Source organism: Dendrobates tinctorius, unplaced genomic scaffold (assembly GCF_039654945.1).
Source record: "Dendrobates tinctorius isolate UK_male_01 unplaced genomic scaffold, ASM3965494v1 ptg000011l, whole genome shotgun sequence".
Taxonomy (NCBI): domain Eukaryota; kingdom Metazoa; phylum Chordata; class Amphibia; order Anura; family Dendrobatidae; genus Dendrobates; species Dendrobates tinctorius.
Genome location: NW_027361679.1, coordinates 85,536,722 through 85,559,059, shown reverse-complemented (window position 1 = coordinate 85,559,059; position 22,338 = coordinate 85,536,722). Strand labels below are relative to the sequence as shown.

The 22,338-nt window shown below is 43.7% G+C and overlaps 1 protein-coding gene across 1 annotated transcript in view; it reads right to left on the bottom strand.

Moving 5' to 3' along the window:
• ADAMTS10 (ADAM metallopeptidase with thrombospondin type 1 motif 10) overlaps nt 1-22,338 on the bottom strand; it is a 322,067-nt gene that overhangs the window by 32,397 nt on the left and 267,332 nt on the right. Inside the window, exons 21-22 of the mRNA XM_073544180.1 lie at nt 3,277-3,403; nt 3,005-3,134 (exon numbers count right to left, since the gene is read on the bottom strand). Of these exons, the coding sequence (XP_073400281.1) occupies nt 3,005-3,134; nt 3,277-3,403 (257 nt within the window). The remainder of the gene's footprint in view (nt 1-3,004; nt 3,135-3,276; nt 3,404-22,338) is intronic.

Here is a 22,338-nt window from a genome sequence, read left to right as displayed (position 1 = left end):
GCGACTGAACCCTCAGAGGCGCCACATTGGGACATCATACTGAGTGTGGTGGGCTGTGGGGTCATGATACTGTGTGAGAGTCTATGAGGGCCATCATACTGTGTATTGTGTTGCTGTGGTGACTATCATACTGTATAGGGGTTATCAAAAAATGTTTTAAAACAGTGTAATGAAAGTTTACATTAACTTAAAAATAAATATGGTTCAATATGCAGCTGGAAAGGCTTCTGTACCGTTGTGAATTGTGAATTTGTGGTATAGTTTTAGGATATTTTCAAGTCACAAACATCAATTTCGCCTAACACAAAAACTGTCCTTGATGCCCAATGCAACCATTGATCCAGATAAGGAATTTTAAGCAATGAAACTGAGCTCTGAATGGTTACAATAGCCAGCAATGCCAGTAGAAAAAAAACACTTAGTAATTTCCTTCTTTTAAAGACGTTGATATATATAGATATGTAGAAACTTATAGGTCACTGGAGAGCTAACCTCTAGGACGCTCATCACCCGCTGTGTGAATAGAGCTGCGGAGTACATGCTTGCCCAATGCTCCATTGATTCTCTATGGGTCTGCTGTAGAAAGCCAAGCTCTATACTCTGCTTTTTCCAACACTCCCATAGGCAATCAATGGAATGGCAATCGAGCACACACACTGTGACTCCATTTATACAGGGACAAAAGTGTCGCATTCAGGTAAATGTTGGTGGTCTCACCTGTTCTAGGAGGCAGTTCAATGGTCAGGTGATAATTTTATGTAATTGGAATATATTTTTAAAACATATTAAATAAGTAATTATAGTTTAATCTGGATCTCATGTGGCAGTGGCGGGGGGCTGATGGATTGCCCCTGACACTCCAAGGGTTAAATGCATTGGATGCTCCTGTATGTGATAAAGGTATGATACCCACTGGGGCTGCAGTTAGCTGAGACAGGGATAACTGTAATGGCCAACCCAGTTTGGGAAGGGGAACTGAGAGTTGGTAACAGGTCTAGGAAGTGGCAGAGCCAGTCAGTGTTTGGACAGCAGTGAGCATAGTAGCGGGCCTAGGACAAGAGGCTGCTAGGGACAGAGTGGGCTTTACTCGGGACAGTGCATTGCCGAAAATACCCTTCCATGTGATTTCGTCTAAATGGCCTGGGGAAACCTCAAGATGGACGTCGGGGACCTGGGGCAAACTCAGCTTTTGAAGCCACAGGGAAAGATGGACTCAGACTACATGGGATGGAAGGTATTGCAATCCAGGAGAAGATTCCCTAGGGCTAGGAAAGCCAGTGAGAGGGACATGCCACCAATACCAAGAGCCAGGGCTGAAGTTGCATCCGGTACCTGTGGGAGAGATGACAACCGGTTGCTCTTTATCCTCTACATCTGCCTATAAATACTGTGTAAACTGCTATCCACCAAGTAAAAGTTTGGTTGTTTTTATGAACCTCATGTCTCTTGGATAAATTGCTGCCCTGGTTCCTGAAGAGGAGTTCCTGGACTCAGAAGAAGAGGCCTGCAGCCTTAAAGTAAGTGTGATGCACCTCACACACAGCAGCACACCGGGACTGAGACACGAAATGTCTCTAGGATGCCAAAGCGAGTGGGAACAGAAGCTCATCCAAGACAACCTTGCTTGGGCATCTTACACTCACACCAGTTTTAGCATGTTAAACTAGCAACATCTTGCAATAGTGTCTGCAGAGCTGAATAAAACTTATTTTTTATTTCTCATCTCTGCTGAGAAGATAATATTAGTTGCTGACATTTAGATTCTAATTTTCCGTTCAACAAAGGGGGAAAAGATTTGTCTGTGGAGGCATTTACCAATCATAAGCAGGATGCATCATGCAGGGGGGGAAAGGACATGCCCCAAGATAACGTCAGAATAGGCTTTCTCTCTGTGAGACATGTAATGACACAATACTGTGATTACAAGTGAAGGAGGGGAATAGAGAAGACGTATGTCATTAAAAACACCTCATTTAGCTCTCCTCTCACAGTGTTGTCAGCTCTGCTCTACTCCCTGTCCATGCACACCAAACATACTGTGAGATGAGAGCTGCACAAAGTGTTTTTAATAACAAACAGCTCTACTTGACTAGCCTTCCCTGCTTGTAATGATAGAAGATGCTGTAATGAGATCAGTGAGGAGAGCAGGACTGTGTGTCATTACATGTCTCATATTCTGTTAGGGCTGGTTCTGTTTTCCCCTGTGTGGTGCCTCATATTTATGATTGGTTGATGATGTACAGAGGAAAAGTAAATGCACCCAGATAAGAATCTCTGCTAAATCTTCCTTGGCTGGGGGAAATTAGAATCTAAACTTTACAAGTTGATATTCACGGTGGAGAAAAATAATTTAATAAAACATACATTTTTTAAATTATTTTTCTCCACCATTATTTTTATTCATCTCTGCAGCTACTATTCCATTATGTGAACAGTTTTTAATGCTAAAATGTTGAAAGATCCTCTTTAAAGAAGAACTCCAATCAAAATTGTTATTCTCTTAATATATTGCAGCCATCATATTATATAGCGCTGTGTACTTACAGCTGCTCATTTTGCCTTTCTACCCTGTTGATTATTCTGTTTTCCATTATGTCTATGACATCATGTGATTAAAAACTGACTAGCTGAATCCTTTTAAGCTCTATTTAAAAACAGGAGGTCAATTTTCCCTGTATGAGTTTATGTCACTGCAAAAGTCCCTGTCAGGGGACGAAGCAGAGCGACTGGGTCAAGAACTGAAGAGGGGAGTGATAAATGTAGGCACAACACCTTCCTATTTCTGCATAGAGCAAAGGAAATAGAAGAATTAGCTGGGTAGAAGGGTAAATGAGCAATTGTAAGTACACAATGCTATATAATATGATGACTGCAATATACTGGGATGATAAAAACTTTGATTGGTGTGCTTCTTTAAAAACACACAAAAAATTATTAATTTGTCCAGCTGTAACCCCTTAACAGCAAGTGCGGTACGTGTACGACAGGTGATAAGAAATCTTACTCAGGAGGACAAGGTTCAGTGTTACATAGACGTTGCTTTTCCTGTATTTTTGCTTGTGTTTCACACATGTCATTAGGCACAGAAGATCCATCTGACAGTCTTTTGCAAACAACATGTTGCATCTGCACCCCTGAAGAGAAAATTATAATTAAAAAACTGATTAAACTAGTACATATGATTTTCCTTTTAACATTGTTCTTATTAGTTTTGGAGGTTACATAGTAAATGATGATATTTACAATATTGTACGTTCTGCTATTGCATTAGCGTACCTCCAGCACATAGAGCAGAGCATTTAGTCCATGGTGATAGATGCCAGCTGTACCCACTCTTTGTAGGTTTATTGATGGGGGAATTAAACCTGTAGCGAATAGCAGATATCTCCTCTCCCATTAAAACCTGTAAAACATGTAAGAAATCTGTCTGAGAATGCTTCTGAATAGCAGGATCATATAACTTTTACTAAAGGGTAGCATAGAATAGAGATGATTGCATCTTTTGAAATTCAAATTTGCCAGGTTTCACAAATAAAAAAAAAAAAATAGGATTGCCTATAAATGTATTCGTTCCATTTTTATGATGGGGTCTTCTATTTGTAATTGTGTGTACGCTCTCTGATATACATTGAGTTTCATAAGTAATGTGTTTTATTTGGGTATATCCTCAGCCTTGTCCGCCTTCTAGTGGCTGCCTGATGTATCTTATGCCTTATATGACTCTTTGGGTCTTATTTCCATCATGTTTTTACTATTTTTATTATATTTTTTTATTTTCTATTTTCTTAATTGTGTTTGTCTCTGTTGTAGTTTTTGTCACATGTATCACACCGTGTCAGCTCTTTTGGACTACGCTCTTCATTCCGGATTCATTACCACCTGTTTTACATCTCCACAATGACCGGGACGGCATACTCCAAAACAGTGGCTTTTTCAGACCGCATTGCAGCTCATATGTTTCTGTTTTATTTTTCTTCTTTATTTTATAATATTTTTTGTTAATTGTTATTGATTATGATTATTTATTTATTTATTTTTTATGTATTTGTATTATGCTGCTACAGTATATTGCATGCACTTTTGTCTCTTTATAATTGGACACCTATAATTGGCAGTCCTATATTTGTAATACCATGTTAACATTTATATATATATGTACTTATATATTTAGTCTACTTATGCCTATGATAATATTTAATCACATATAGTTATCACTATTTTTTTACCACTAAATATTGTCTATTATATATGTATAGTGTGACGACTCCTGGAGTGGACCCTCTGTGTCATGGCACCAACCCTCCCAGGACGAGCTGACCTAGTGAGGTCACCCCCTATACAAGGAGTGTCAGGGGAAGCCCAGGGGTGTAAGGTACCACGACTGCTGGCACCAGGTGGCCGGCTCACAGGAGATACGAGTGAGTGTGTCTAGCAACAGGGAATGTGCAGAGTACAAGAGTGTGCAAAGTGTGGACACAGAGACATGCAGGGTATAGGACAATACTGGTCGTGTACACGGGAGTGCGCTAGATGCAGTATAGTGCAAGGCGGGTACTCGACAGCACGTATGGCGTGCACAGACAAGCACACCCGGGTGCGAGCAAAGCAGGGCGCATGCAAAGGAGTACGCCTGATTACTGAGTTAGACAAATCGTTGGCAGAGAGCACACTTGAGTGCAAGTTTAGATGGAGCACAGTGCAGAGGCAGAGCGTGTGCAGTGAAGTACGATAGAACCTAGAGCAGAGTGTATGCACGGAGCATGTGCTGGGAAGCACGGCAAGGCAGAGTAGAGGAATGGAGCACAAGGCAGATTTCAGAAACAGAGCACAAGGCAGAGTACAGGAACAGAGCATAAGGCAGAGGACCCGAATACAGTGCACAGCCAGGCAAGGACCAAGCAGACCAAGCCAGGAAGCACAACAATAATCAGGCACCTCCCATAGGAAGAGGTAGCCTGATATAGGGCATGAGTGCTAGGACTTCAGGGTCGGGTCCTCCAGTATCATAGAGAGGGCAAGGTTGAAGCTAGTACTGAGAAGAGTGGACATGCGCACTAGCAACGTTGTGCAGCCATGGAACTAAGTACGAGAGGTGCGCGTGCGCACCCGACAGGACACCAGGAGTGGTGACAACGGGTGCAGGGTCCCATCCCCAGGTGAGAGAGGCATGACTGGCGGCGTGACATATAGATTCTTGTATGTTCCTTATGCTGCATTATCATTCGGATTCTCCTCTGTGATGACCGCACTCTTGGTCTTCATTAAGATGGTCGCCGTAGTGAACATGCGCACCTGGTTTCTTGTGCTGTCCTACCTTCCTCTGTGGCTATCGTTTACACAATGTGCACATGAGCAGTGACGTCACCGGGCATGGTTAGCCCACATGTGCACATTGTGCTGACGGCTACGGGGAAAGGGGACATTTCTGGCACTTGGACTTCCGGGACGCATGTGTAGGGAAGGTGACCTGACGGACGGACTTGTCTGTAGGAAGAAGGGACGGTTTGTGCACTGTAGATGGATGGTTGTAATGACAGAAGGGAAACAGCTGTGGAAGATGGAGTGCAGTACCTAAGTTTGACCACAAGATGGCAGGGGGGAGCGTAGTTTAGGACTTGACAGCAGCTTAGGGCTTTAGAAACTGCTTAGTCATGGGGGGCGGGGAGATAGGAACCCAGGAGGGGATTTCCCGAGGAGGGGGATAAATAGGACAGGACAGGGTTCCAGACGGTGTTAGTCCCAGGAGGAGCTCAGGAGGAGAAGAATAAGTACGGAGAACTGACAACGGTGGAGAGCTCGACCAGGAGACTGATAGGAAGAGACAGTCAGGGGGGTGGCCCTGACACAAAGAACCGCAGGACAGACGAGGCCCCGGGGGTACCGATTGGACGACGACCTCAGACTGGTGAAGCGCTGGCAATAGATAGGCCTAGGGCAGCCCCAGAGAAAGATCCGCAAGGAACGTCACTATGACTGAAGGAAGGTGAAAGTACCCGGGCCTGAATACGGAGAACTGTAAAGGAGCTGCGGTGCATGGCTATGGTCGTCAGGAGGACGGCCAATAAACTCAGACCTGTTGTACCCGAAAATCTGCCTCCGTCTCGTTTCTGTGTCGTCTGTGCGCGGTAAGCAGTGGACCACCCCCCAATCCGGGCCATTACTACACATGCGCCGCATGGATCGGCATAATCTGATCCTCGCTCTATTTAAACTGCTGGGATATAACACAATGTACTTCCCCTTTTGTGTAAGCAATAGGTGAAACGTGCATCAAGGGGCAGCTGGGAGACATGCGGACTCTGCTATTACTTATGGGTAAGCTGGGAAAACCCCATTATTATTGATTAATTTGGTGTCACTATTGGTATGGTTATTTTTACTTTTACACCAACCTTTGTACTTTTGACTTTTTATTCGGTATATTGTTTTAGGGTTCCCACCCACCCTGGGTTACTTAGGGGTCCGCCTTCCCCTTGCTGTACCTGTCTAGTGTCCTCACTTTCCTTCCTCTCTGTTTATTTTATTTTACATGGTGTTTTTTGATATATGATTTCTTTATGTGATATTACTTAATAAAATTCATTTGTCATTTTATTTTGGTGGTGTTTCTGTACTCCGTTTCTCTCTTTCTGGTTTAAATGGTAGCATAGAATAGAGATAATTGCATCTTTTGAAATTCAAATTCACCAGGTTTCACAAATTTAAAAAAAAAAAATTAGATTTGCCTGTAAATGTATTCACCATGAATCTCAAGGCTGCAAATACTCTATTTGACCAGAAAAGGTATCTATAAAACTGTGAGGTCTTGTAGGACTGTATTGAATTCCTTTTGAAAGCTTTTATGCAAATACAGTCTTAGTAATTTCCAAGTGACTTCAACATATCTGGCTATGGGTAAAAATTGGTATTCAATGGCATTCAAGAGCATATTTAATAACACAGAGCACAGTTGTTTCATTTTTTTTTAAATAAGAAAACAAATGTCCAAAAATTATCCCTCGGCATAATTCTACAAAGTGGATGTTGCCAGTTTTCTGGCATAAAACAACTTGAAATGTCACAAACATTTTGTGCAACTTGTAGTTGTACAGAACTTTTGGAGTTTCAATACTATTTTTGGTCAATATTACCAAAGGGGGCAGTGCTTGGATGGGGCAAGGCAAATTCTCCCTGCAGAAAATTCATGAACATTTACGCCATTTTGGTGGCAGAAATTATGTCAGAAATGTACTCAACATTTCTCATGGAACAGCAGGATTGTAAGATTCATGTGCCTTTTAATGAATTAGACACATTACGATGTGTCTAATTCATTCAACACATAAGACACTCTAGTAGTGTCTTCATTAAGAAGCTTCGCTGGGTGAGATATTAAATGCCAGGTCATACTGGTTGGTGTATCAGTTTAGCTGCTGAGTCATTTTATTTATGGTAGTTCTGGGCTGGTTTTATTGAAGTGATGAGTAGAATTTGGCAGTAAGACTCATCACTCCCACTTCAGTATGGGTAGTATTGGAGGTTCAGCCAGCTAAGATGAGACAGGTTGTCTCATTACAGACATAGAAAAGGCTGATGGAAAAACTTCATGAGGGTCACAGTCTCCAGACTGAGATGGTATATTTCTGGGAAGGATATGCATGGCAGAAAAATGTGCTAAATGCTGAGTTACAAGAAAGCCAAGCCCACACACATCCCTGGTAGCGTGAATCAGAGGTATGGTATGTTAGTTAGCGCCTAGTCGGGCAAGTCTTTGTTATTTTTGGTTATGGTTACCTTATTGTTTGCTGTGTTTTGGCAGAAAATAAAATCTCCACATTTCCTTTTTATGGACTGTTGCAATGTGTCACTGCTATGCCGCCTTACAATGCCACTAGTGCATTTCAATATGGTGGAGAATGCGGGCCAGTAGCGTAGCTACCGGGGGGGCAGAGGGGGCGGGGGCCCCGGGTCCCGCGCTTTGAGGGGGCCCACCGAGCTACGCTACTGTAACTGTATCGGCGTGCACAGCGCACCCATACAGTTACATTCTGCAGCAGAGCAGGGAGAATCGATCTCCCTACTCTGCTGCCTGGCCGCTATGGGCCCCTGAGAAGGCGGTGGGGGGCCCCGGTGCCAGCAGTGGGCCCCCACCTCACAGCCACCAATGTTGTCCTGGCCTATTCCGTGCACACAGGACCTGTGATGAGGTCACAGGAGGGGCGGAGTCAGGGGGTCACATGATCAGGGGCTTCAGTGGCTGCAGGAGTCTGCTGTGCTGGTTGTCATGGTGCTGGATGAGGTGAACTAAGTTTCTGTGTGGGGTCAGGAGGGGTTTACAGGGTGGATGTAGCCGAGCTGTGTGTGTATGAGGTGTACAGAGCGGAGCCGCGTGTGTAGAAGGTGTATGGAGCAGGTGTATGAGGTGTACAGAGGAGCGGAGCCGTGTGTGTATGGGGTGAGCAGAGCCGTTTGTGTACAAGGTGTACGGAGCGGAGCCATGTGTGTACGGAGCAGAGCCGTGTGTGTACGAGGTGTATGGACCGGAGCCGCGTGTGTACGGGGTGTGCGGAGCAGAGCCATGTGTGTACAAGGTTACAGAGCGGATCCGTGTGTGCAAGATGTACAGAGTAGAGCCGTATGTGTACGAGGTGTATGGAGCGGAGCTGCATGTGTACGGGGTGTACAGAGCAGAGCCGCATGTGTACAAGTGCACGGAGTGGAGCCAGGTGTGTACAAGGTGTATGGAGCGGAGCCGAGGGTGTACAGCGTGTACATAGCAGAGGCGCATGTGTACAAGGTGTACGGCGCAGAGCTGCGTGTCTACATGGTGTATGGAGCAGAGCCGTGTGTGTGCAAGGTGTACGAACAGAGCCGCCGGTGTACAAGGTGTACGGAGCAGAGCCGTGTGTGTATAGGGGGTATCAGGTGCAGTAATAGGGACACATACGGCAGCAGAGGCTCAGCATTGGGGTATCAGGTGCAGTAATAGGGACACATCCGGCAGCAGCGGCTCAGTATTGGGGTATCAGGGTATCAGGTGCGGTAATAGGGACACATATGGCAGCAGTGGCTCAGTATTGGGGTATCAAGTGCAGTAATAGGGACACATGCGGCAGCAGTGGCTCAGTATTGGGGTATCAGGTGCAGTAACAGGGACACATACGGCAGCAGTGGCTCAGTATTGGGGTATCAAGTGCAGTAATAGGGACACATACGGCAGCAGCGGCTCAGTATTGGGGTATCAAGTGCAGTAATAGGGGCACATGCGGCAGCAGCGGCTCAGCATTGGGGTATCAGGTGCAGTAATGGTGACACATACGGCAGCAGAGGCTCAGTATTGGGGTATCAAGTGCAGTAATAGGGACACATGCGGCAGCAGCGGCTTAGCATTGGGGTATCAAGTGCAGTAATAGGGACACATACGGCAGCAGCGGCTAAGCATTGGGGTATCAGGTGCAGTAATAGGGACACATACGGCAGCAGCGGCTCTGTATTGGGGTATCAGGTGCAGTAATAGGGACACATACGGCAGCAGTGGCTCAGCATTGGGGTATCAGATGCAGTAATAGGGACACATACGGCAGCAGCGGCTCATCATTGAGGTATCAGGTGCAGTAATAGGGACACATACGGTAGCAGCAGCTCAGCATTGGGGTATCAGCAGGATGAGGGTTTTTTGCAGGTTGGAGATACATGGTGATGGTGCTGGAATATGAGAAGTGAAACGTGTCGTTGCAGTAATAGGGGCACATACGGTAGCAGCGGCTCAGCATTGGGGTATCAGCAGGATGAGGGGTTTTTGCAGGTTGCAGATACATGGTGATGGGGCTGGAATATGAGAAGTGAAACATGTCATTGTTGTATTCTCTGTAGCAGAGTCGTGGCTGGAGGAGTTGTCATGTCAGTCTAGGCCAGATGGAAAAGACGTGAAAAGTGAATGATTCCATCAGAAAGATCGTCAGCGGTAAGACACCAACTATAACTGTGCAGTAATCGCTTATGTTTTGTAGGACTGGCATTTACCACTGACCATATGGCGGTAATATCCATGTTGGTCTTTATATAGGGATTATTTTCAGTAACAGCGCAGTCATCTCCTACATCCACTACCTAGTTAGGGGCCCATTCAGAAGTTTCGCGCCCCCTGAACCAAAACCCTAGCTACGCCTATGATGCGGGCATTCTGATTGCAAAGGGCAATGGCGTGACACTTAAAGGCTTCACAGGACAGTAAGGGTTGCAGTGTGCTGTTGCTGTGAATCAGCAGGTTCACAAAGACTCCTGGATTTGAAAGAAGCATTTGCACGGAGTAAGCGGGCTCCCAAAGGTTTGCCAACCCTGTGATTTTGGGGAGTGTCTGGTTAATGTCTTGGGTGCAGTCACTAATTATTATGCAGTCACAAGCCCGCACTATAGAGGAAGTGGTCAAAACTCTGGTCCAAGCCCAGGAATGAGCCTTGGAGCAGCAGACCCAAATGTCTGTCCAGCCTTTGTTTGAAGGCTTCCATTGAAGGAGAACTCATCGCCTCTTGTGACAGCCTGTTCGACTTATTGATTACCCTCACAAGTTTTTCTAATACCTAACCTGTATCTTCTGCCTATACGCTTCATTCCATTGCTTCTCGTGTTTCCATGTGCATATAAGAATAAGGATGACCCCTTTATACTGATACATCCCTTTAGATATTTGTAGACAGCTATTAAGTCTACTCTTTTTTTTTGCAAGCTAAACATTCTCAGATCCTTTAACCATTCCTCGTAGGACATGGTTGCAGTCTCCTCACCATCCTGGTAGTTTTTCTCCGAACTTGCCCCAGTTTTTTAATGTATTTTTTTAAATGTGGTGCCCAGAACTGGACGCATTATTCTAGATGAGGTTTGACCAAAGAGGGGTAGAGGGGGATAATTACTTCACGTGATCTAGACTCTATGCTTCTCTTAATACATCCTAAAACTGTGATTGCCTTTTTTGCTGCTGCTTCATCAGACTGTGGACTCATGTGCAGTCTATGATCTATTAGTTTACCCAAGTCTTTTTCACATGTGCTGTTGGCTAGTACTAGTTTGTTAATTCTGTAGATGTTATTTTCACTTTTCTTGCACAGATGTTTCTTGCATTTCTCCCTTTTAAATACCTATATATTAGTAACTGCCCAATGTTCATGCTTATCTAGATACTTTTGAATCCTTTCTCTGTCTTCGCTAGTGTTAGCTATCCCTCCTATCTTTGCATCATCTGCAAATTTAATTTGCTTACCTTTCTATTCCCTTATCTGGATCATTCATAAAAAATGTTGAACAACACTGGGGCCAGGACAGAGCCTTGTGGTACCCCACTTGAAATACTGTTGTAATTGGATGTACAACCATCTATTACTACTCTTTGAATACAATCACTGAACCAGTTTTGAATCCACCTGACGGTTGCCTTGTCAATCCCATACTTGGTCATTTTTTCAATAAGGATTGTATGAGATACTTTATCAAATGCTTTGCTGAAGTCGAGATAAAATTTCCTGATCCACACAGTCAATGATTCCATCATAGAAGGAAATTAGATTAGTCTGGCATGACATGTTTCCTACAAACCCATGCTGGCTCTGGTTAATTGTTGTATTCTTATCCAAGTACTTACATACATGCTGTTTTATAATTTTTTCAAATATCTTTCCTGGTATAGAAGTAATGCTCATTGGCCTGTAATTTCCTGGCTCCATTTCTTTCCTTTTTTGAAGATAGTGACAACATTTGCCCTTCTCCAATCTTCTGAGACTTCTTCTGTTCTCCAGGAATTTTCAAAGATTCTGACTATTGTTTCTACCAGTTCCTCTGCTATCGCTTTCAGTACCCTAGAATATAATTCATCTGGACCAGGAGATTTAAATTCATTTAAATTAGCTAAGTGTTCCCTCTACATTTCTGTGTTTATAGATAGTGTGGATTCTTTTATTCCTGTGATAGCACAGTGAAGATCAGTTGATGTTACATTTGCTTTCTTTGAGAACAGAGATGCAAGATACGAATTTAAAAGTTCGGCCTTCTCAACATCATTTTTGACCACTTCACCCTTTTAATCCTGTAAATATCCTAAAGCATCTTTTCCTTCAGTTTTTCTTTTGATAAATGAACAAAATCCTTATGTATTGATTTTTGTCTACCTTGCAAGCCTCACTTCATTACTGGCTTTAGCTCTTCTAACGCTTGCCCTGTATATATATATGTTGAGCTCTTAGGTTTTGTTTATGATCAGACATTCAGTCATTCCCATGTAAGTCTATGAGAACAAGAGACATTTCCTGCATGGTGGCCAAGTCAGAATTGACCTGTGTAGACCTGTGTTTTACACCAAACCAAATAGACTAAGGCTAGTTTCACACTTGCTTTTTTTTGCAGCGCGTTTTTCCCGCAAAAAAACGCATTGAAAAAACGCATACATAAGCATACAACTGCTGCGTTTTTTTCAAGCATTTTTATGAGCATGCATGAAAAAAACGCAGCGTTTTTAAGCGTTTGTATGCGTTTTTAGTGCGTTTTTACCGCGTTTGCGTTTTTTTCCAACATTTTTAGGTGGCCCCTCACACTACCCAAACCATGACTTTACTAACCGTAACCCTGACCCTAACCCTAACCCTAACCCTGACCCTAACCCTAACCCTAACCCTGACCCTAACCCTTAACCAAATCATACTTAACCCTAACCCAAACCCTAAACCCTAACTAACCCTAACCCTAACCCTAACCCTGACCCTAACCCTAACCCTAACCCTGACCCTAACCCTGACCCTAACCCTAACCCTGACCCTAACCCTAACCCTAACCCTGACCCTAACCCTTAACAAAACCATACTTAACCCTAACCCTGACCCTAACCCTAACCCTAACCCTAACCCTGACCCTAACCCTTAACCAAACCATACTTAACCCTAATCCTGACCCTAACCCTGACCCTAACCCTAACCCTGACCCTAACCCTTAACAAAACCATACTTAACCCTAATCCTGACCCTAACCCTGACCCTAACCCTTAACAAAACCATACTTAACCCTAACCCTGACCCTAACCCTAACCCTGACCCTAACCCTAACCCTAACCCTGACCCTAACCCTAACCCTAACCCTAACCCTGACCCTAACCCTTAACCAAACCATACTTAACCCTAATCCTGACCCTAACCCTGACCCTAATCCTTAACAAAACCATACTTAACCCTAACCCTGACCCTAACCCTAACCCTGACCCTAACCCTAACCCTAACCCTGACCCTAACCCTAACCCTTAACAAAACCATACTTAACCCTAATCCTGACCCTAACCCTGACCCTAACCCTTAACCAAACCATACTTAACCCTAACCCTGACCCAAAACCCAACCCTAACCCTGACCCTGACCCTAACCCTAACCCTAAACCCCCTTAACTAACCCTAACTCTAACCCAAACCCCTAAATTCCATGGTTAAAAAAAAAAACGCATATGCAAAAAAACGCATACATGAGCATGCCAGTGCGCACATATGCGCATCCATAGGCTATAATGGCCATTTTTAGCGCAAAACGTGCGCATATGTGCGCATGCGCTTTTTTGCAGGGCCAAAAAATGCAACATGCTGCGTCTGGAAAATCCAATCGCACACCCCAAAAAAACGCAGCGCATGAAAATCGCATACATGCGCTTACAAGCGCGCAGGTATGCGCACCCATGTTAAATATAGGGGAAAAAACGCATGCGCACATGTGCGTTTTTTTCCAGCGCTAAAAAACGCAAATGTGAAACCAGCCTAAGCGTTTTATAAACAATGCACGTAGATCCTGGACTTTATAAGGGTGTATCGTATACACAGGCAATGTGACTTGGTCTAAACATGTGCAATTTTATTGCTTTTGTAAAACTCCAAGGGATTAAAAAAACAAAATCAGCCTCTTCTGAGCATGAAGGTATAACAGGAAATAAACAGGTCATTTAGCAGGGCACATATGCAGGGGTACATCATTTCTGTCCAGACCTGTTTCATGAGTTTTATTTTTTTAACAATTTTGTTGAAGCATGGTTGAAAAGCAATGTCTGACTTTCATTTGTTCACTTTCATAGATTTTTAATTTATTATTACTTTTGTCAGATTCAAGTTATTTCTGTGATCATTGTGCGTTTTTCTGTCATTAAACGAGGGGTACCAACAATTTTGACCACGTGTGTATATGTTAGTGTTGGCCCACCTGAACAGATTAGTCCTTTCACCTGGAGCTTTCTCTTTAATCAGATATGAGGTTTGATCCTTCCATGCCTCGGTATCACCTTCAGCCTGAGCTTCAGAAACATCCTTCGTGAAACAGAAGCATTCAACTCTGTGCACAGTTAAGAACAGGCTGCAGCTTACACACACAGACTGCTTCGATTTCCAAGCTGACCCATGAAGTATCTATTCAGAGAGAGAGACTCTGGCATGTCTCTCTCACAGCTACAGCTAACATTTTGGCTGGACACTCACCAGCTTCAGCACGCTTGACTCTGCTTCATACAGCATACTAATATAAAAGTTGTAGGGTAACAAAAGTGCACAAGACCACTGAATGATACCCTTTTAGCTTCAAAGGAAAGTGAAAGGAAGGTGCTCAACTGAGCAGGTTGTGTGCAGGCACAACTTCTATGAATACCTGATGATATCAGCTGTTGCTGTTTCGTGGCTGGGGGTTGATCTATAGGATAGTTGACCAGTTTGGGTGATAACACAATATCAGGCTGCTGCTGTAATAAAGAATCCTTGGGACCAAGATGAGTTGTACATTTTTTATTTCCACTAGAGTTGAGCGACTTTGGTCGGATCAGGTTTCATGAAACAAAATTTGTTTCAGATGAAACTGGTCCGACTAGGGCAAAAAAAAGTCGGAGTTTCGTCTGAAACCCGACCCCAAAGCAAGTCAATGGGGAATAAAAGTCGGCATTGAGTCGCTCAACTCTAATTTCCACAACACGTGTCAACGCTGGACAAGCATCCTTTTCAAATGAAAAAAGCACACCCAGCCTGATATCGTTTTATTGTCGAAACTGGTCATACAGCAGATTGACACACCTAGGGAACACAGGCCCTTGTTCTTAATCAAGGCAAGTCAGGTGCATCTAATCAAGACCTTCAGTGATAGGCATTAACCCTGTCTTACCTGGCTTCGTTCTAAGGGTCATTCATTATTGTGGCAACAACACTATGTCTGTGTGTCCTATCAATTTGGAGGGTACTTTTTTTGGTAACATGTTTTCCCAACCATGGGAAAGGTGATGCAGATTTCTATTCCTTGAATGATCACTCTCTTCATCCATGTGACTTAGTGCCAGCAAATGACAATGCTGAATAAAGAACTTGTATTGGAGAACTGTAATGTTGAGTTGTAGGATCATAACAGATGTTCCATCCCCCAGAAAAAATTGCAATTACAAATGTAAATTAAGTTATGTGAGAGGAGTGATTAAGAAATTTATTCTGGAACCAGCTACAAGTGAACTCAGATGACTTGTGATTTTGCATAACTGATAACAAATCAGAAGCATAGAGGGAGGAGAGCCGCTAACTGCTGTATTGAAATCAATAAGCTAGAAATAACCAACTAGTATCTGAAGAATTAACTCCTCAGCCCAAAATGTAGCTACTGAGTATACTTGGCCATGCTCTGGTGGCTGATCTCCTTAGAAATAAGATGCACACTATGTAACAAAAGTTTTAAAAGCAGGAGAATGAAAGCAGAAAAAAAATTAAAGTCAATTGCAAACATGCATATTTTCATGTTGTCCAACTAACTATACCAATTTCAGAACATAAGAATTACCCATTAACCCCTTTATGACATTGGACATATAATTACATCCCAGATCGCCTCCCTCTGTTAAATACATGCTGATTTGATCAGCTGACTTATTGACTTATGCCCCTAACAGCCGCTGGTGGAATCGCGATCCACCCGCAGCTGTTAACAAGTTAGATGCTGCTGTCAATCTCTGACAGCAGCATTTAACATGATTGTGCTGGAAACCCCACCCATTGGCACCCATGTCCCTTGACCACAGGTCGCTGATGAGTTGGCATGACAACCCCCCGGGGTCTGCAAGAGACCCCTGTGGTTGTCATCGCCGATCTGCTATGAGCACGGCCCAGTGGCTGGCGTTCATGGCAGATGAGCATTTTAGCTACACATAGCGGGGCTGAAGCTACCGGCGTAACAAGAAAAAAAAAAGGTAAAACGCCAGCATTACGTATTTTTGGTTGCCACATGATTGCATTAAAATGCAATAATGGCCAATCTAAAGATTGTATCTACACCAAAATGGTATCAATAAAACTTCAGCTTGGCACTCAATAAATAAGCCCTTACCCAGCCATAGGTCTAGTAAAATGGCTGGGTGAGGCCTGTTTCACACATACGTTTTTTACATCAGCTGCAATCCGCAAAGATGGCGGGACATGGATCCGCAACAGTTTTGAAAGCAACATGTGCTACCAGACCGTTGCTTTGATGGATCCGGGGAAGGCAAAAATTTAAAGGAATCCATGCCCGAGAGAGAGAGAGATTTTGCTTCAGCCGCCAGAAATGGATTTAGGGTTAAATTTCCGCCAAAGGCAAATCTTCCGGGCATGCGCAGTGTGCAAATGCGGATCCGGCCAGCAAAAAAACGTTCCATTGTCCGTTCTGTCATGTCAGCGGACGCCAAAATTTTGGCGGATCTGTAAAAAAATGGATCCAACAGATGACCATCCGTCAAGATCCGCCGATAATGCAGGTCAATGGGGAAAAAAAACGGATCCGCCAAGAAAAATGTCGGATCCGTTTTTTTTTTAAAAACGGCGGATTTTGACTGATGGAGACAAACGGATGTGTGAAAGAGGCCTAAGGGTCTTGAAATATGACATCTTTTTTTTACAAACTGGATTTTTTTAACCACTTAAAAAAGATACATGTTTGGTATCTACGAACTCATAATGAACTGGTAAAAAAAATAAACAATTGTGAATTGCACTTTTTTGCTTTTTCACAGCACTTTAGGGTATGTGCACATGCTGCGGATTCACCTGCGGATTTTTCAGCTCGAATTTGCAGGTAAAACCGCAGGTAAAGTGACCTGCGGTATTCCTGTGGATTGGCCAGCGGTTTTCCCCTGCGGATTGACATCTGGACAATGGAACAGGTGTCAAACCGCCGCGGAATCCGCAAAAAGAATTGACATGCTGCGGATTTAAAACCGCAGCAAATCCGCACTGAAAAATCCGCAGCATGTGCACTGCGGATTTGAAATTCCATTGGCTAACATTGTGCTGTACACTGTCTGCGGAACTGCTGCGGATCCGCAGGGCCAAATCCGCTGCAGATCCGCAGCAGAATCCGCAGCGTGTGCACATACCCTTAACATTTTTTTCCCATTTTTTTGCAGTACACTATATGGTGAAACCAATGGTGTTGATCCAAAATACAATTTTCCACGCAAAAACAAGCACTCAGGCTAGTTTCACACTTGCTTTTTTTTGCAGCGCGTTTTTCCCGCAAAAAAACGCATTGAAAAAACGCATACATAAGCATACAACTGCTGCGTTTTTTTCAAGCATTTTTATGAGCATGCATGAAAAAAACGCAGCGTTTTTATGCGTTTGTATGCGTTTTTAGCGCGTTTTTACCGCGTTTGCGTTTTTTTCCAACATTTTTAGGTGGCCCCTCACACTACCCAAACCATGACTTTACTAACCCTAACCCTGACCCTAACCCTAACCCTAACCCTGACCCTAACCCTTAACCAAATCATACTTAACCCTAACCCAAACCCTAAACCCTAACTAACCCTAACCCTAACCCTGACCCTAACCCTAACCCTAACCCTGACCCTAACCCTAACCCTAACCCTAACCCTGACCCTAACCCTGACCCTAACCCTTAACAAAACCATACTTAACCCTAACCCTGACCCTAACCCTAACCCTAACCCTAACCCTGACCCTAACCCTTAACCAAACCATACTTAACCCTAATCCTGACCCTAACCCTGACCCTAACCCTAACCCTAACCCTAACCCTGACCCTAACCCTTAACAAAACCATACTTAACCCTAATCCTGACCCTAACCCTGACCCTAATCCTTAACAAAACCATACTTAACCCTAACCCTGACCCTAACCCTAACCCTGACCCTAACCCTAACCCTAACCCTGACCCTAACCCTAACCCTAACCCTAACCCTGACCCTAACCCTTAACAAAACCATACTTAACCCTAATCCTGACCCTAACCCTGACCCTAATCCTTAACAAAACCATACTTAACCCTAATCCTGACCCTAACCCTGACCCTAACCCTAACCCTAACCCTAACCCTGACCCTAACCCTTAACAAAACCATACTTAACCCTAATCCTGACCCTAACCATGACCCTAATCCTTAACAAAACCATACTTAACCCTAACCCTGACCCAAACCCCAACCCTAACCCTGACCCTGACCATAACCCTAACCCTAAACCCCCTTAACTAACCCTAACTCTAACCCAATCCCTTAATTTCAATGGTTTAAAAAAAAAAACGCATATGCAAAAAAACGCATACATGAGCATGCCAGTGCGCACATATGCGCATCCATAGGCTATAATGGCCATTTTTAGCGCAAAACGTGCGCATATGTGCGCATGCGCTTTTTTGCAGGGCCAAAAAATGCAACATGCTGCGTCTGGAAAATCCCAACGCACACCCCAAAAAAACGCAGCGCATGAAAATCGCATACATGCGCTTACCAGCGCGCAGGTATGCGCACCCATGTTAAATATAGGGGAAAAAACGCATGCGCAGGTGTGCGTTTTTTTCCAGCGCTAAAAAACGCAAATGTGAAACCAGCCTCACATGGCCATATTGATGGAAAAATAAAAAGTTATGGCTCTGGGAAGAAGGGGAGCAGAAAATGAAAACTCAAAAAATGGAAAAAAAGGTAATATGATCCTTCTGTTATTGAGAAGAGTTATGTGCCATTACTCTCTCAGCTTCCTCACCCCTAATACACATGCCAGAGTCAAAGGAACTCAATTGTGACCCACACTTTATACTACTACTGTCGGCTCAACTAGTGGCAACAATGCCGGTGGTGCTGCTGCTAGCGGTTCACAAAATTTTAGCTGTGGTATGTATTTTTTTCTCTTACACTCCTAGGTCCTTTGCCAGTACCAGTTTTTGATGTATATTTTGGACACAATTATACATCTTACAAACCAACCCTGCAAAAGTAGGGAATCAAGCAGAACTGCTAGGTGGGATAAATGTGACAGCCAACTGGAAAACTTAAACAGAACCTGTCATGCGATTTGTGGTGCTCAAACAATGGGCAGCATAAATCAGAGCCTGGCTGCAAGATTGCATAATATAGTTTGAAGAAGATTTTTTTTAGACTTGACCAAGTGTTTGATGGGTTTCTCACTATTGGAGAGACTTGTCAATCACATGAACCAGTGTGGGGAAAATCCAGTTAAGGGCAACACTAGACTAATTTAGGGTATGTGCACACGTTGCAGAAAATTTCTGCACAAAAACCTGAATCCCTTCCCATAAACCGCACCTATTTTTCCGCGGCGGTTTTTGTGCGTTTTTTGATGCGTTTTTTACCGCAGCGGTTTCTAAAAGCATGGGAGAAGCCTAAACCGCGGAAAAAAACGCAAAATTAATGTGCATGCTGCGGTTTTTACCGTGATGCGTTTTTTTCGCGGTAAAAAACGCATCAATGTGCACACAAAGTGCAAAATGCATAGAAATGACTGTGCAGCTTATTTTTAGCGGTTTTATAGTGAAAACCGCGGTAAAACCGCTAAAAAAACGCTGTGTGTGTAAGTCTCTGCAATGCAAAAAAGAACAGAGTGTACATCCCAGATATGTAAAAATACAATGTTTTATTTATCAAATACAATATCACATGATGTCATAAATACATTATTATAAAGTTCATGAAAAGAGGGTGGAGACAAGCAAATAAATTTGTTCCACCGGGCCTGGCATTAAAAATATATAGAGGTGGGAGAGTAGCAACTTGTAATTATAAAGTTAAACATAATAGCCGCCAAACAGTGCAAAAAATAAATACACTAAATGGATATTTCAACCCACAAAAGGTAATAAAGTGCAACTGGAGTAACATTAATTAAATATCCAGGTCAAAAGGACCAATGTTAGGTAGTTATAAGGGTTCCCTAATGGCTACAAAGAGCCGCTGAGAACAAAATGAGTCCTGGAACACGCAGCCCCAATGCGCGTTTCGCGTTAGCTTTCTCAGGGGCTTCATCTGCTATAACTTTTTTATTTTGATGCTGTGTGGCGGCTTGTTTTTTGCGGGACAAGATGATGTTTTCAGCGGTACCATGATTATTTATATCCGTCTTTTTGATCATGCGATATTGCACTTTTTGTTTGGCGGTCATGATGTTAAAGCTTTATATTTTGCATCGTTTTTTATTTTTTAAGGGGTTCAATAAAGGGGTTAACTAGTGGTACAGTTTTATAGGGTGGGTAGTTACGGACGCGGTGATACCAAATATGGGTACTTTTATTGTTTTTTTTATTTTTAAAAATGAATTTATTAGGGAATTTTTTTTTTATTTACTTAGTGATTTTTTTTATAAATTATTTTTACACTTTTTTTAAAAAAAACTTTATTACAATGTCCCAGGGGGGACATAACTGTCATGTAACAGATCGCTGATCTGTCACATCTTAGATCGCGATCAGCGATCTGTCACAGGCAGTGCTGCAGGCTTCTTCATGCTGGCACTTTGCAGGCATAAGGAAGCCGCCTCCCTGCAGGTCCCTGAAGGTCCCTGCCGCCATTTTGGATTCGGGGACCTGCAGGGATGGAGACCCCCGCAGCAGCGCTGCACATCGCGCTGCTGTGGGGGTCTCAGGGAAGCATGGAGGGAGCCCCCTCCCTCCTGATGCTTCCCTAAACCCCCGGTACACTGCGATCGTGTTTGATCGCAGTGTGCCAGGGGTTAACGTGTCGGGGGCGGTTCGTGACCGCCCCTGACACATAGTGCCGGGTGTCAGCTGTGATAATCAGCTGACACCCGGCCGCGATCAGCTGCACTCCCCTGTGAGCGCAGCTGATCGCGCTAGACATACTATTCCGTCCTTGGGACTTAGGTCCCAGGTCACATGGACGGAATAGTATGTCTAATGTAGGAAAGGGGTTAAAACACGCAGACTTTGTTAGGTAGACAGTAGCATTTACATTTTTAGAATGCTGAGAATTTCTTTTCTCTTTAACCCCTTCCTGACATCCGACGTACTATCCCGTCCATGGGACCCGGGCCCCTATGCCCATGGACGGGATAGTACGTCTACCGCGATCAGCGGCGCCCACGTGGTGAGCGCCGCTGATCGCGGCCGGGTGTCAGCTGATTATCACAGCTGACACCCGGCACAATGTGTCAGGGGCGGTCACGGACCGCCACCGACACGTTAACCCCTTGCACACCGCGATCAAACATGATCGCGGTGTACCGGGGGTTAAAGGGAAGCATCGGCAGGGAGGGGGCTCCCTCCGTGCTTCCCTGAGCCCCCCACGGCTGCTGCCGGGGGCTCCTTTCCTGCAGGCCCCCGAATCAAAGATGGCGACGGGGGCCTTCGGGGGCCTGCAGGAAGCTGGCTTCCTCAGTGCCTGCAAAGCGCAGGCATGAGGAAGCCTTGTGCACTGCCTGTGACAGATCGCTGATCTGTCACAGTGATCTGTGATGTGACAGATCAGCAATCTGTCACAGAACAGTGATGCCCCACCTGGGACTATTTAATAAAGTAAAAAAAAATAAAAATAAAGTGTTAAAATAATTTTAAAAAAATCGCCAAATAAATTACAAAAAAAAAAAATATTCCCCCAAATAAATCCATTTTTTGAAAATAAAAAAAAAACAATAAAAGTACACATATTAGGTATCGTCGCGTCCGTAACGACCCGCCCTATAAAACTGTCCCATTAGTTAACCCCTTTAGCGAACCCCTTAAAAAATAAAAATAAAAAACTAAGCAAAAAATAATGATTTATTATCATACCGCCAAACAAAAAGTGTAATAACACGCGATCAAAAAGACAAATAGAAATATCCATAGTACCGCTGAAAACGTCATCTTGTCCCGCAAAAAACGAGCCGCCACACAGCATCATCAGCGAAAAAATAAAAAAGTTATAGCTCGCAGAATAAAGCGATGCAAAAATAATAATTTTTTATATAAAATAGTTTTCATTGCATAAAATCGACAAAACATAAAAAAACGACCTAAATGAGGTATCGCTGTAACCGTACTGACCCGAAGAATAAAACCGCTTTATCAATTTTACCGCACGCGGAACGGTGTAAACGCACCC